This window comes from Pleurodeles waltl, chromosome 2_2 (genome assembly GCF_031143425.1).
Source record: "Pleurodeles waltl isolate 20211129_DDA chromosome 2_2, aPleWal1.hap1.20221129, whole genome shotgun sequence".
Taxonomy (NCBI): domain Eukaryota; kingdom Metazoa; phylum Chordata; class Amphibia; order Caudata; family Salamandridae; genus Pleurodeles; species Pleurodeles waltl.
Window position 1 is genome coordinate 298,578,431 of NC_090439.1, and position 14,076 is coordinate 298,592,506.

Sequence of the window (14,076 nt, forward strand, 5' to 3'; positions counted from 1 at the left end):
ATCCGTAAGTACGCTGAAACTTCCAAACCTTTATTCTTTCTTCCCTTCAGTGAATTTCCCATCTCTGACTTGTTTGACTCTTAAGAATTTCAACAAATGCTCGGTAGGGGATTTGCATTTCTCAACTCTACTGCCATTGCCTGCCAAGGTTGCAGTAATTAGTGGGGACCTTTGAACCTTCAGACGTGAGGCATTAACACCATGCCCACACTACACCGCGTGATGTTGCGATCATAAAAATAATTTGAAAAATATGGCCCTTTGAGATGCATTTTACAGGATAGATGGCAAGGAGAATTCAGGAAAGATTATAAGGATTTGCAAGCATATCACAACCACGCTTGTGAAATATCAAGCCTATCCTTCCTTGTGATTATTTTTTTGTTTTTTTGAGTGGTCTCCCTTCCAGACAATTCTGGAAAAAATGGGAGCATGCGGCGTCCAGCACACTTCACCACATACTTAGGTTACACACTTTTTCTCCAGAGGCAGAAAGCACTTCTCTTCAATTGTATCTTCCATTTCATTTCATTTTCCCATCTTGCCCCTTCTAAGTGGGATATCTGTCATAAAGCATAATTGGGAATCCTCTTGGTAGTCAGCATGTAATCGATGGGGAAATGCATGTTATGGATCGCTGAATAGTATTATTCCTGTAGTAGGGGGGTTTCAGTGCCTCCAGAGTCACTAAATTATCAAAATTCATTATACGTTTGAGTTCCCAAGTTGAACCAGACTCTTTTCTGTATGAAGGTGATGCCTGGACTAATACCATGTGTATGGTACAATTAGTCGCCCCACCATTTGATTGTGTCACATTGGTATTTAAGGTAATCTTGATGTAAATCATGGAAGAAATGTGGGTGGTCATAGTTTGGGCCATAAACGCAAACTATAAAAATTATTCTGTTCACTATTTCACAAAAGGCCAGTGCATAGCTGTCTTCTAAGTTGATGGGCATGTCTAATACTGCATCCCTTCCTGAACCACAAAAATACTCAATGTTCATGTGAACCGAATGAGAGTGCACCATGTCCAGTTGAGTTCTGGATTAGGTGCATATCCAGTAATACAGCCACAGCTGCAATATAACGTTTTAGATAAGCTAGTACATTACGCGCCTTTCTGTCATCATTCAGGCCTCTGAAATGCCAAGTCCTCTTTGGAATTTGCGGCTATCATGGTTCCCTTTTACAGTTCAGATTGTTACTGTCTGAACATTCTGCGTTTCTATTTGCTGGAATCCCCGTGTGTAGCTCTCTCAACTGTGTACTGTAATAAATTTCCTGGCTGAACTCCCAACCCCTACCCACAGTGCTTATCCCAACTGTCACGGAAATGGATCCCACCCTCACCCACCCAGAACATAAGAGTACAGAACAATTACAAGCAATTATAGAGGCATTAAGCATAGAAGAACGTGCATAGTGGGCTTCAATGCCACTTTAAGGGGCAGCGTTGGCCGCAGCTCTAAGACATAGTCCCTTCAGGATTAACATGACTGATTCATGCTGCTTCTTCTGTTGATACCCTCCTCTGGTGGCATCAATGGCACATCTTCCATCTGTGGGGCCAAAGGTTGGCCTGGTACACCATACCATACATAGTCTTTTTATATTTTAACTATCGATTACATTAACCGGTATATACTGTGTAGGTTAATAAAAACAGTAGCAATGATCAAAATGTCGAAACAGGCATAAGTATGGCAGTGGCAGCCCAACTAAATAGCAATCCGGAGCGGGTCAGGAGAATTTAGTTTGTGGATTATGGTTCATTGTTGTAATGTTCCAGCATTGCACCGGTCACACCTCCTCCAGATGTCGTTGTTGAACTCAGACTAATGTGTTTCTTCAGTGCCTGTAATGCCTGTTTAGTGTCATTGAATATGCACGCTCGCTCTCCCTTTAATATTGATTCTGAGGCTGTTTGGATAGAGTATATTGGACTCTGTACTGAGAGTTTGTAGCTTTTCAGGCAGAAACAGCTTCCTAGCTTTCTGGGCCTGTAACATCAAGTCCAGGAATAGAGAAATTTTGGCTTCATCGTGTCTGAGGGTGTGTTTTTTCCCATGTCTTGCGCAGGCCTACATCGCGGTCTCTGTAATTGAGCAACCTGGTGATGATGAGTTGTGGCCAAGCACTCAGGCCAGGTCTTGGCGCCAGCGAGTGGTGAGCTCGCTCAACAACAAACATCTTGAAAAAAAAGTCTGCTGAGCAGGTCTGTTACTAGGAGCTCCACAAACATCTTATGCTGCTGAGCAGAGTGGACTGCAGGACAGCAGTGCTCCTGATGTTGTTGCATTGAGATCTGGCTTTCAGGTCTTCGTTTTTGGCTTTTATCTCAACTAGTTCTTTCTCTGCTTGCCTTGTGTCTGCTTGCTGGTCGTGATGCCATCCTCCAGATCATATACCAGCCTCACCCCCACAACTATTGTGGTGACGTGTTTATCAAGCCACTCCAACCTGTGGTCCATTTTGTACATTAGGGACTCGGTCTTACCGTCTATCGTTTGAGGCCTTGCTTCATTTCCTGCAGTACCGCATGGGGGTCGTTGTCACGATAGTTCTCCAGCAGTTGTTTGGGGCGATGTTTTAGGCGAGTATTCCCCATTTTGTGTTTTACTGGAATTTCTAGGTTTGAAATTAAGTTTCTGCTGTGTTTGGGCTGATTTTCCCATGGTTTGGGCGGGGGTGGCGAGGTTGCTGTTGCTGCCTAAGGGGCGCACAGCTCAAGCAGATATCTGCCTCGTAGATATGGGAGCCTGTTTGGTGTCTTTCAGTTGCCCTCAGTGTCAGGATATTGCCAGATTGTAGCTCCATGTTTTTCCACCCACAGGGGTTCGTTCCACTTGTCCGTCCGTCTCCCCCCCCCCCTCTCTCAACAATCCGGGCCCTGTGGTCACAGGTGTCAGGACAGGGCTTTTGCTGTCCAGCATGTACCAAGCGCCCATTAGCACTTGCTGGCCTTGGACTCTGGTTCCCCCCTAGTGCCTCACTGGGTTTGCAGATCATTTTGCAGCGCTCTGTATGAGCCGACTCCCAGTATGGAAGGCGCTAGGGCTCCACAGCAGCAGCTTGCACTGTACAGCACTTCCTGCCCTCTGAGCACAGCAGGCTAAGAAGGGCAGCTGGCATGGTAGAGCAGTTTGTGCAGTCTGTTGGGCCTTATTTCTGTGGATTTCTCTCAGATTATTGGTGTAGCCGAAGAAACTGCGATACAGAGCGGCCATCTTAAGCAAGCGCCAACCCGCTAATTCCATATTTTACACAGACACATAACTGTGTAAAATGTCATCTAAGCTGAAGTATTTTACTTATTTGGGGGTCATCCTGAAAATCTAGTATGGATGTTACACCTTCAGGGCATAGGTTGGATGGTTGTAGTTTATAAGAATCAGGAAGTGTTTAGTTTTTTTTTTTTAAATTAAAAGCTCAAGTGTCAAATACCCTAATGCAATTTTTAACTCATCTCTGTACTTTGTGTTTGTTTTCACATAGATGTTACAGCTATAATATTTGTGGCAGCTAGTAGCAGTTACAACATGGTAATAAGGGAAGACAACAGCACAAACAGACTACGAGAATCCTTGGACCTCTTCAAAAGTATCTGGAACAACAGGTAAGGTGTTCCGCAGCAGCCAAGCAGGAGCATGAAATTACGGTTTGTGAAAATAATCAATTATGCTAAGGAACTCCAGCATTTTGTGTAATCAATACCTTTTTAATCTGGGGGCTGTCCTTAATATTAAAAGACTAAAATATTTCCACCTGTGTGCAGGATGTCCAGAAGCATTGCAGTAGATCCTTTTTTTGTAAATTATCCCTTAAGCAAAACAAATATATGAAGTATTTTTTACATGTTTAAAGTAATTTAGAATTTACTCTTGACATTATAAAAGTGCATCTGATGGAGGGAGCCCTTGATTTAATTGCCCCACCCTCCACATTCCAAACAAAAAAAATAAATTGTTTTAATAGGCATTACCTTTTACAGGAAGAAATTTGATGTGCTGTTTTCCAGAATATACAGGCCTCACACTGGCCCAAATGCACAAAATTCTCACTTAGGCAATGTCGCGTAGGCTCTCATTATCCTAATGAGACTACTGGATTTTGAGCTGCAAGATCGTCCACAGTGTGGGGGACTGAGTCTAGCCCACAGTAGATGACGCTTTTCACTCCAAATTCGGGTTTTGCTCCGGCTAACTAGCAGTGCCTCATCTCTCCCAAATGGTAGAGAGAATTGGGCAGCTGAGCACATGACATCTTAATACTTCTCAGGGAAGTCATGGTCACTCAGGTCACAACCGGTTCTCTCATACACAGTGCGGTCTCATCTATAAATGACAATAAAGGCAGTATAAGTTTTAAAGATTGGTTTAATAAAACAACTGCATTTTGGATAGCAAAGCGTGAGCTGCAATAACCAGAACTACACAACACAGTAATATTAAAATAGTGCCGATGAGAGTGAAGCACAAGAATAAAGCTATCATAGTGCAGCTAGGTTATCTCTCTTCTAAGTTATATTTTCGAGCACAGCATCTTAAGCTCTAAGCCTGCCTTTCAGGTTCCCCCGGGAGGACATCGACCCTCATACCTGAGCAAAGGCTTGTAATCTGCATCTGCAACAGGGCATTCAGCATACAGTTGTGGGTCCCTGGCTGGAATCTCCCTCTTGACGTGTACTAGGACTAGAAAGTGTTTTTATAACTAACACGCAGAGGTTCTAAGAAAATGTCCCTACGTAAGGATGTGTATTTTCTACGAATGCTGGAGACTAAACTTCTACCACGTTTACCGGCAATGTACCAGACTGTAGCCTTGACTGAAGCACAGGGCGATCAAGAATGCATTATTTTAGAACACAGTGCTGAACTAAGCTAAACAGCGTGATAGAAGAAATTAAAACAAGGCTGTAAAAACTGGTTATTGTAAAATAACAGTGCGAAGCTGAATAAAATATATCTAGGGCAAAGTACACAGCGGCCAAGTATGTTAAACTAACGTGCATGAAGCTTCATTTAAAATGGCTACCCTACAACAATAACTTACTCTTGTCTCAAAGGCTAGTATCCGTAAATACAGCTAGACATGTTTATACTTATTTTGAACTTGTAGATTCCTTCTGTGGTGCATATTCTGGCTTCATTTGGCATTTTAGTGGGTTGGCTATTAAATTAGTTCTTTTCAGGAGGTAGGACATTCCTGCCTCCTCCCCTCTCCTGGCCCAACAAGGAGTCTGGCATCTGTGCTCATTCAGCTACTAAGACAGCTCCCTTTGATAAATGTCCTTCTTGTGGCAAAAAGAGATCTTGCAAACATAAGCATACAGTTTGTGCAACTTATCTTCTGCTTTTGCTTGTCTTGAATGCTGAGGTGGGCCTTCTGGGGTATATTAAGGGCCAAGCTATTACTTATCATCAAGAAATCCACCATTTAAACAAAGTTATTTAGACAAATTATGAGAGGTTTGGGATTTTTTTTTTTTAGCTTATTTTAATCTCCATCAAGTTGCACAAATCTTTTCTGAGCTAATTAAACAATCAGAGCGACAGTTGGAGCCTCATAGCCAACACACCTACGTATACTTTTTTCAGGGCTGTTCAACGTATACATTTATATCAGTATAATTAACAGTAAACATTATACTGGTATTTAGTTGTTAAATCAAACTAATAATAAAATCATGAAACACCCATTGGGTGCAAATTTAGTCAACCTTTGCTTCCATTGTGTGAGGAAACAACCAGTTGTTTATCATCTAAAGCTTCAATGACCTTAAACGTAGGGCTGAGGGTCTGCATGTGTAAATGGCCATGTGATATGTAGGGCACTTATTTTACATTCGCACTTAAGCCCAATCAAACTTAGTCTATCCAGTGTAGCTCCATAGTCATTTCCTTGGAGGTGCAAAAGGGTGAACTTATTGGAGAAGTCCCTTTCTGTCAGTTGATTGCATTGGATGCCTTGATGCAAGTTCACTAGTGAACAACAATTATTCAGAGGAAATAGTTCACCAAAAGGAAAACATGCTGCAATCATGCTGGAACCGAGAGTGGTTCATCCAGCTCCATAGTCTTTCTCTGAATAAAACCACCATTTTAATACAGATAATATCACAGCAATGGATTATCTCAGGAATCCTCTATAATCCAGAACAATACTGAGGGAAACATTTCATTGTGGCTTTTTCCATACACCGGCTTGACTTTCAAACACTAAGTCAGGCAAGCTAAGCAGGCATCTCTTGGAGAAGCACAATTGTCAGCTTCCAAAGACATATCCTCCAGTTATAGGCACCACGCCTTCATGTTTTGCAATGTGAAATAAAAGCAAAAGTATTTTGATAGACTGGTCAGGAGTACTTTGATTCCTTATCTATTTGGTGATGGTCAAACTAAAGCAACACAGAGTGGATTTTTATTTCTCAAAAGTGCAGTTCCAGTGATGGTATTCCAGAGCTGTCTTCTGTAAAGAGTCTGGCATGTGACTTCAGTGCAGGCCATCTCTCCGGTCCAGAATGTTAGACAACAGCTTGCGCCACAGCTTTCCATTACTGAGCTTCACCATCTGGCTTCTCACTACCTGCAATACGGATATCGGCATCTGCTTTCCATTTGTAGGAACATCCTGCATAAAGCACTGGTGTCTTCCATAAGAACAGTGTATGCCTTCAAGTGGAAAAGATTATGCTTTTAATATCTGGAGAAGCAGATTAGTCCCAAATCTTACAGAGAAGGGACAATATGACCCTTATTTTCTTTATTTGACTAAAAATCACGTTCACTATAAAAAGTATGTTTAACTCCTATTATTGGTAATATCAGATTAAGGTAATTAAGCACTTTTTGGTATCAGAAAGCTTACTGAAACAGAGATACTAATAATTTTAGAATGTTTTGTTACTAACGAGCTAAGCAGATTCCTCTATTCCTCCAACTTTCTTCAGCCATTTAGGTTGGTTTCCGTCCAGCCTAAAGTACAGAAGCAATTATGCTTTCTGTCCTTGAAGATCTATGATGGGGGTTGGATTCAGAGCATGGGTCCATGATAGTTTTCCTAGATTTATCATCTGCCTTCAATACTGCAGACCATCCAATTCAGCTGAATTGTTTGAAAGAGGCTGGTTTATCAGGTCAGGTTCTAAGTTTGATCTCTTCTTTTCTAGGAGGCCGCACTCATGAAGCTTGGCCTGTTTTCTTCTTTTAAGACGGATGTCATCTGTGGGGTCCCCCACGGCTCAGCTTTATCTCCTTTGCTGTTTAATGTTTACATTTGCTCATTGACCTTAGCAGTGGCTAGCAGTAGTTGTAGATTCTACAACTATGCTGATGACTCTCAGCCCATATTCTGGCTTATGGGGACTGCCCAATCCCACTAGCAATTACGGTCTACCCTAAAGTTCATTTGGAACTGGATGGGCACTAACTCCCTGTTTCATAAATATAAAAATTAGGATAGCTGAGGGAAGAGTGCTCCACTACCCCACATGGCACTGACATTCCCGCTGAGTTAATTTGAGGAATTATTAATTCAGGTTTATTCCATCCAATAAAAGCAATATCTGCAACTGTTTCATGTGTCACAAGCATGTAAAAAAAAAAAAAGTTCACTATCTTTGGTAGGTGCCTGACAGCAAAGTCAGTCTGTGAGAGTCTGCTGACCTGATATAGTTCCTTGACCGGCTCTGAATCCTACCACTCAGTGATTTAGCAGGATGAGAAACATTTAATGAGGACTGAAAGTTTTTATAGTCCTTTGAATTACAAATGCATTCTTTAAACTCTTTGTATAATAAAACATAATTAAAAGTGTAGTCTCTTCTGCTTTCACCTACATACCTGAATGTCAGGCAGGGCTGAAAATATTATAGTTACAGGTGTATACATCTTAGTGCTTCAGAACAATCATTATAGAATCTTTGCCTGTGTGGATAGAGAAAGCCACTTTATACACTGTAAAACGTATTTTGATTAAGTGGAAGGAACTTGAAGTCTGCTGTTAGACAGCAGAGTATACTCCTCAAATATTTGTTATTGTAATGCTGCACTGTATTTACTTTATTGTCTGTTTCCCCTCTCTGACCATTAAGGGTTTCTTTTTTTGGGACTCCCTAGCGCAAACATGCTAGATTTTGAATTAACCCCATAAAACAGACAGGAGGTCAGGAAGAGGTTCACTCTCCACCCTCCACCCCATCATCTGTTGCCAAGAGCATAGTTAGTTCAGACCTCTCAAAGTGAGGTTTGAGGTGGTTCACATGCAGGACCCTCAAAGGGTTCCTGTGAGTCTGCAGGTTCACCAGATGTGACATCACTCTTGTGCTCCACCACCATAAAAGGCAAAGTCCACTTGTCCTGCAGAGTACAAGGCTCCACTGGGGCCATGACCCACACTTTCTGGTCAAGCTGAAACATGGCCAGAGAGGCATTCTGGTCATACTAGTGTTTCATGTCCTCTTGGCTTGCTTCTAGGTACTCCTGGGCGAGTTTCCTGAAGCGGACAGTCTGGTTTCTGAAGGCCAGTACGTAGCTAAACGTCCTGGGGGAGCCTACTGGAGTTTTTCCTCAAGCCCTCCTTTAACAGACTCAGAGGTGGCCATACAGCAGTTCAAAGGAGCTAAAACCAAGTCCCTTCTGCGGTACCGCCCTGTAAGTGAAGAGAAGGCATTGCAGGAGGACATCCCACTTACACCTCAGTGGTTCTGACAGACCCATAATCATGCCCTTCAGGGTAAAGTTGAACCTTAAACCAACCCATTTCCTTGGGGTAGGTAAGGAGTGGTGAACTTGTAGGTTACTCCACACTCAGGGGCTGTCGACCTCAGAGGGTTGGCTTCTGGGTACCAGGTGGCATGGTCCATCAAGACCAGAATAAACCTGTTGCCCATGGCTGTCTTGTGATCCAGCAGCCCCACAATGTCAATGCCCACCCGCTTGAAAGGGTTGCTCACGGAAGGAAAAGGTTGGAAGGGGGCCTTGCACTTCTTCCCTCTCTTGCCACTTACCTGACCAGTTTGGCTGGGCCTGCAATGTGCGTCAGAGTGCCTGCACATTTGGGGCTAGTAAAAACTGAGTGCCAAGCCTCTCAAAAGTCTTGTCCTGCCCCAAATGTCCTGCCAAAGATTCCTAATGAGCCAGACCCAGTAGGAAGGCTCTGAAGCGTTGGGGTACCACCAGTACACATGCTGCTCCAGGCTCAGCAACGTTAGGCTGACTGTACAGGAGGACCTCCTCCCAATAGATCCTGTGTGAGCCAGACTCCTTGCCAGATGCCTGGTCTGCAGCCTGTCACTGCAGACCCTCAAGAGTAGGGCATGAATTATGTCTCGCAGAACTCTACCCTGGTGGGACTCCCTTCCTGCTGCCAATGGGTCAGCTCGGAAACCTCCCCCAGTTCATCCACTTTTTCCCCTGTTGGCTTTGGGTGTCCCCCTCAGGGTCAGCCTCCTCCCGGTCCGTGGGACTTCTGGGGCAGATTTCCCACGCCCCTTGTCCTTCCTCCTCCTTGCAGGCACCTGGACCATTCTTTCTCGCTCTAGGGCCTCCTGATCACCCTGATGGGCTGCCATAGACCAGGTGGTCACACACACACACCCAGGCAGACCCAGCATCTTCAAGTGTGACTGGCGTTCCGCCTCACTCCAAAGAGAATCCTCCAGGTCATTGCCTAACAGACAATCAACAGGCATGGTTGGACTCACAGCTACCCTCAAGGAACCTGAGACCACCGTACGCAGGTGCTCTGAGTTGTCTACTGCAACTACTTAATGAAGCACATGGGGAACTACCTGCTCTTCAGACTCCAAGTGACACCGCTTCATAGTGTTCTCAGGCACGAGGGTCTTCTAGACCATCTCACTGTCTCCTAGTGAAACAAGGGTCCTCTCAGCTGGCTCCCATTCACCTGGAACCAACTCCTCCCCAAGAGCTACACTGGCCAAACCCTGTGAATGAGTACAAGTGGGTGCCTGTGTCCCCTTGGGACATTTGGGATCCCCCCTTTGTGACCAACCTGATCACATGCAAAGCACTTGCGGGGACCCTTCTCTGCAGGTCTCCCTGTAGAGATCCACTGTTTTATTTCTACTGGGGGCTGGGAATCCTTACCCTGGGATCCAGGTTGGGGTCCTTTAGACAACTCTCCCTGTTTTCCCTTACTCCCCCCTTCCCAAACACTTCTTCTGATGGGGACCCTGCCACCCCTTAGCATGGTTCCCCCCCCCCATACCTCTTCTGGACCCTGGTGCTCTCCCATCAGTCTGCTTCTGGGCAAGCTCCCTGGGGGTCAGTCAGCTTGCTGTCAATTAGGTGCTGTTGCAGCTCTGGATAAAGACTATCAAAGTGCTCCCTTGCAATGAAATTGTACAGCCCCTCTTAAGTTGTTAAATTACGGTCCTTCACCCAACCATCCAGTGACCTGCAGAAAGAATCTACATATTTCAACCAAGTTTGGGATTCCTTATTCTTATAGGATCTAAACTTTTCCTTGTACTGCTTAGGGGTGAGAGACCATACCTAGTGAGTAGGGTATCCTTCATGATAGAGTAGGTAAGTCCCTGAGGATTCCCTAAGGATGTCAGGGTGTCCCTCCCCTACACCTCAAAGTACTTCCACAGACCCACCCCCAGTGTACCTCAGGGACTATGTTTATGTGGAGAGCTGACTCTCGTACCCTTTAAACCACAGGTACATTAGGGCTCGGAAAATCATTAAAATGTTACTAGACTTGCAGGTCGAATGACTTAAATAATCTAATCGACCTAACTGTAATATACTTGACCTGTAAACGGGTCTCAGATTGTGTGATCCAAGGCAAATAGTTTACAGAGTCGCCTTTTTCTTATTTCTCACACGATTGCACCTTCAAATATATGAGCGCAGCATTTCTGCAGTACAAAAAAACTATTTTGTTTAAGTAGCCATGAGGTCTAGCCCACATAACCTAGGACTTTTATTTTACGAACAACATTACCATCAGGGCTGGCGTGTTTCTCAGTTTGTTTAAACACTTAATTTTAATATATTACTAAACCATGATGTGGTAACATATTGTCATTTACACACAGTAACTTTCCAAGAAATGTCCAAGAACCTCTCCACTAACTTGCAGCTTTACTGATAAAACTATATAGTGTATTAACAATCTGTGAAAATTGGGTTTCAGAAAACATCCTTTGCAAATCAACATGTAAAGTATTCTGATTTTGTTTACATCCTATTAAAATATTTTTTCATCACACAAATATAAAAAAGGGCTTTCACAACTACTAAAGTATATTTTAAAATGTTTGCACAGTTGGCTTAGTCATTTAAATGTTGTGTGTTAGGAAAATCCTGACACCCTATATCCTTTTATTTTACATTCTGAGCAGCAGGTCACACAGTTCACCCTACAAAGTCCTGGAACTCTGCATCCAGAAGGAAAATTAATTGAAAGAAAAACTGACTTTTGACCTCTGTCTGTGAGAGCAAATGTGACATAAGAACAAGATGTAAAGGCATCTTTTATTGCCCTTCCACGTTTGAACTGAACAGAACACCTGTGGTTGAGTGGATTTTTGGAGCCCTGTATATGTCATCCTCCCTTTTGTAATCCTTCACTAAAGCCTTTGGTATGTGTACCCTCCTTTCAGGCTGCACTGTGGTATTGCTGCCATCCTCTCTGCTGGACTGGCTCCTTTGGTCCAGCTCTCTGAAACTTAACTGATGAGCTAAAAGCATCTTTTTCTCTTGCATGGCTAATCTTTTCTCTTTCATTTCCATTTTAAGCTTCTCTAACTCAAATTGGTGCCTTCTCTCTGCTTATCTGTCCTGCAACTCCTCAGGGGTCAGACTTTTGGAAGAACCCCCCACCCCCCAAGGCAGGTCAGGGCTACGCAGTACAACAAGATGTATGATGTGCACCCCCTCATCCACATTCTCCGCCTCTGTGTCCTCCTCAGCTTCCTTAGCTGCCAGCCAGACCCTCAGTGCTTTTTGCAGCTCCTCCTTCCTAGCAGAGCTTTTGATAGAGCAGGAAAGTTCTTTGCAAAATGGTATAAGCTACACCACTGTATACTCGTCCAATTTCTCCAACTCAAACACAACTTCTGTAGCAACAACTGTTGCATCCCCAGATTGAGACATGCTTGTGGGTGAGGTTCAATAAAAACGCATGAGTTCTAAAAAGGCAGAAGGATCCCAAGGGAAAAAGAACAAAAAGGATGCAGAAAAAAAATCCACATAGAAAAAAGTATCAGCATGTGGTCACGTAATGGTCTGCACTTAAAACAGTAGTGTACAACAATCACTGTATGTCAAGTACAAATATAAGTTCTATCCCCACCACTAATCACCAATGTTAGAAAAGGGGTCTCTGGTTGGCAGTCAGTTTTCAATCTGTCCACTCAGCGGCCCTCACTCTAGTCAGGGTAAGGGAGTTACACTCCTAAGACAACCCCTACTCACACCCTTGGTAGCTTGGCACATCAGTCAGGCTTATCTCAAATGCAGTGTGTAAAGTATTTGTACCATCACACATAGTAATACAGTGAAAACTCTACAAAAGAGATACACCACCAGTTTAGAAAAATAGCCAATATTCGTCTAACTCAAATAAGACCAATTCAACAAAATTTCTACATACACAAGCAAAGTTATACATTTTTAGATTAAAAAGTCTTACTCCATAGAAATCAATGGGTGTATTGTTTTTACACACAATACCAGGTTTGCATCATAAATAAAGCCGCACGGGTGAGGATGTGTTGGAAAAGTAAGCAATGCGCTGATTCATGACTTGCAAGTGAGGCCACGGGTTGTTTCTTCTCCAGTCGGGTAGGCGAAGCATTGTTTTTTCTCTCCCACAGAAGAGCGATAGGTCAATTTCTGGAGGGGCAACCGTGGGTCTGTGCAGGTTCACTGTGGTTTTGAAGCCGAGCGATGATGCGTGCAAACATTCTGGCGCACAGTGGTGAAGAGCTTCGCTACATTGGTGATAAGTCAATTTTGGCAGCCGCACACTGGTGTTGCGTCAATTTCTCAGCCGCAAAGCAGATGCTGTTGATTTTTCTCCCGCATGGCTCCTGTGTGTGAATTTCCAGTTTTGGTTCCACCAGCTTCTCCTTTCAAGGACTGGATTAAGCAGCACTTGGCAGGGAGGGAGTCTGAGCAGGAGAGTCCAGATGCTGGCAGAGGAAGTCTTTGATGGCCCTGGGGCTTCAGAACAGGGGGAAAGCTCAATCCAAGCCCTTGGAGACACTTCACAGCAAGAAAATACAGCAAAGTCCAGTCTTTGTCCTATGCCAGGCAGAAGCAGTGACTGCAGGCCAACCCAGCAAAGCGCACTCACAGGCAAAAGGGCAGTACTTGTCCTTCAGCTCTTCTCCTTGGCCGAAGTTCCTCTTGATCCAAAAGTAATCTAAAAATCTGGGGGTTTGGGTCCACACCTTCTGCACCTTTCTGCCCTTGAGGTAGACAAACTTCAATGAAAAGTTCACAAGATCCTGCCGTGCCCAGGCCTGGCCCCAGACACACACCTGAGGGTTGGAGACTCCATTGTGTGAGGACAGACACAGCCCTTTCAGTTGTAAGTGTCCGCTCCTCCCTCCCCTCTCTAGCCCAGGAGACTCATCAGGATATGCAGGTTACACCCCAGCTCCCTTTGTGTCACTCTCTAGAGGGAATCCACAAACAGCCCAACTGTCCGTCTGACCCAGACGTGGATCCCACAAGCAGGCAGAGGCACAGAATAGTTAAGCAAGAAAATGCCCACTTCAGTGGCATTTTCAAACTGACAATCTAAAAAACAACTTTACCAAAAGGTGTATTTTTAAATTTTGAGTTTAAAGACCCCAAACTCCATAGCTCTATCTCCTCCCAATGGGGTACTACACTTAAAATATATTTAAAGGCAGTCCCCATGTTAACCCATGAGAGAGAGAGAGAGGCCTTGCAACATTGAAAAACAAATTTGGCAGTCTTTCACTGTCGGGACATGTACAACACATCAGTACATGTCCCACTTTTAACATACACTGCAACCTGCCCGGGGGGGCTACCTTGGGCCTATATTTGGGGTGCCTTGCAT

At 44.0% G+C, this 14,076-nt stretch overlaps 1 protein-coding gene across 2 annotated transcripts in view; it reads left to right on the top strand.

Moving 5' to 3' along the window:
• Positions 1-14,076, top strand: part of GNAL (G protein subunit alpha L) — a 642,487-nt gene that overhangs the window by 594,533 nt on the left and 33,878 nt on the right. For both annotated transcript variants that reach the window (XM_069219747.1, XM_069219748.1), the window contains exon 9: positions 3,502-3,622. In XM_069219747.1, the coding sequence (XP_069075848.1) occupies positions 3,502-3,622 (121 nt within the window). The remainder of the gene's footprint in view (positions 1-3,501; positions 3,623-14,076) is intronic.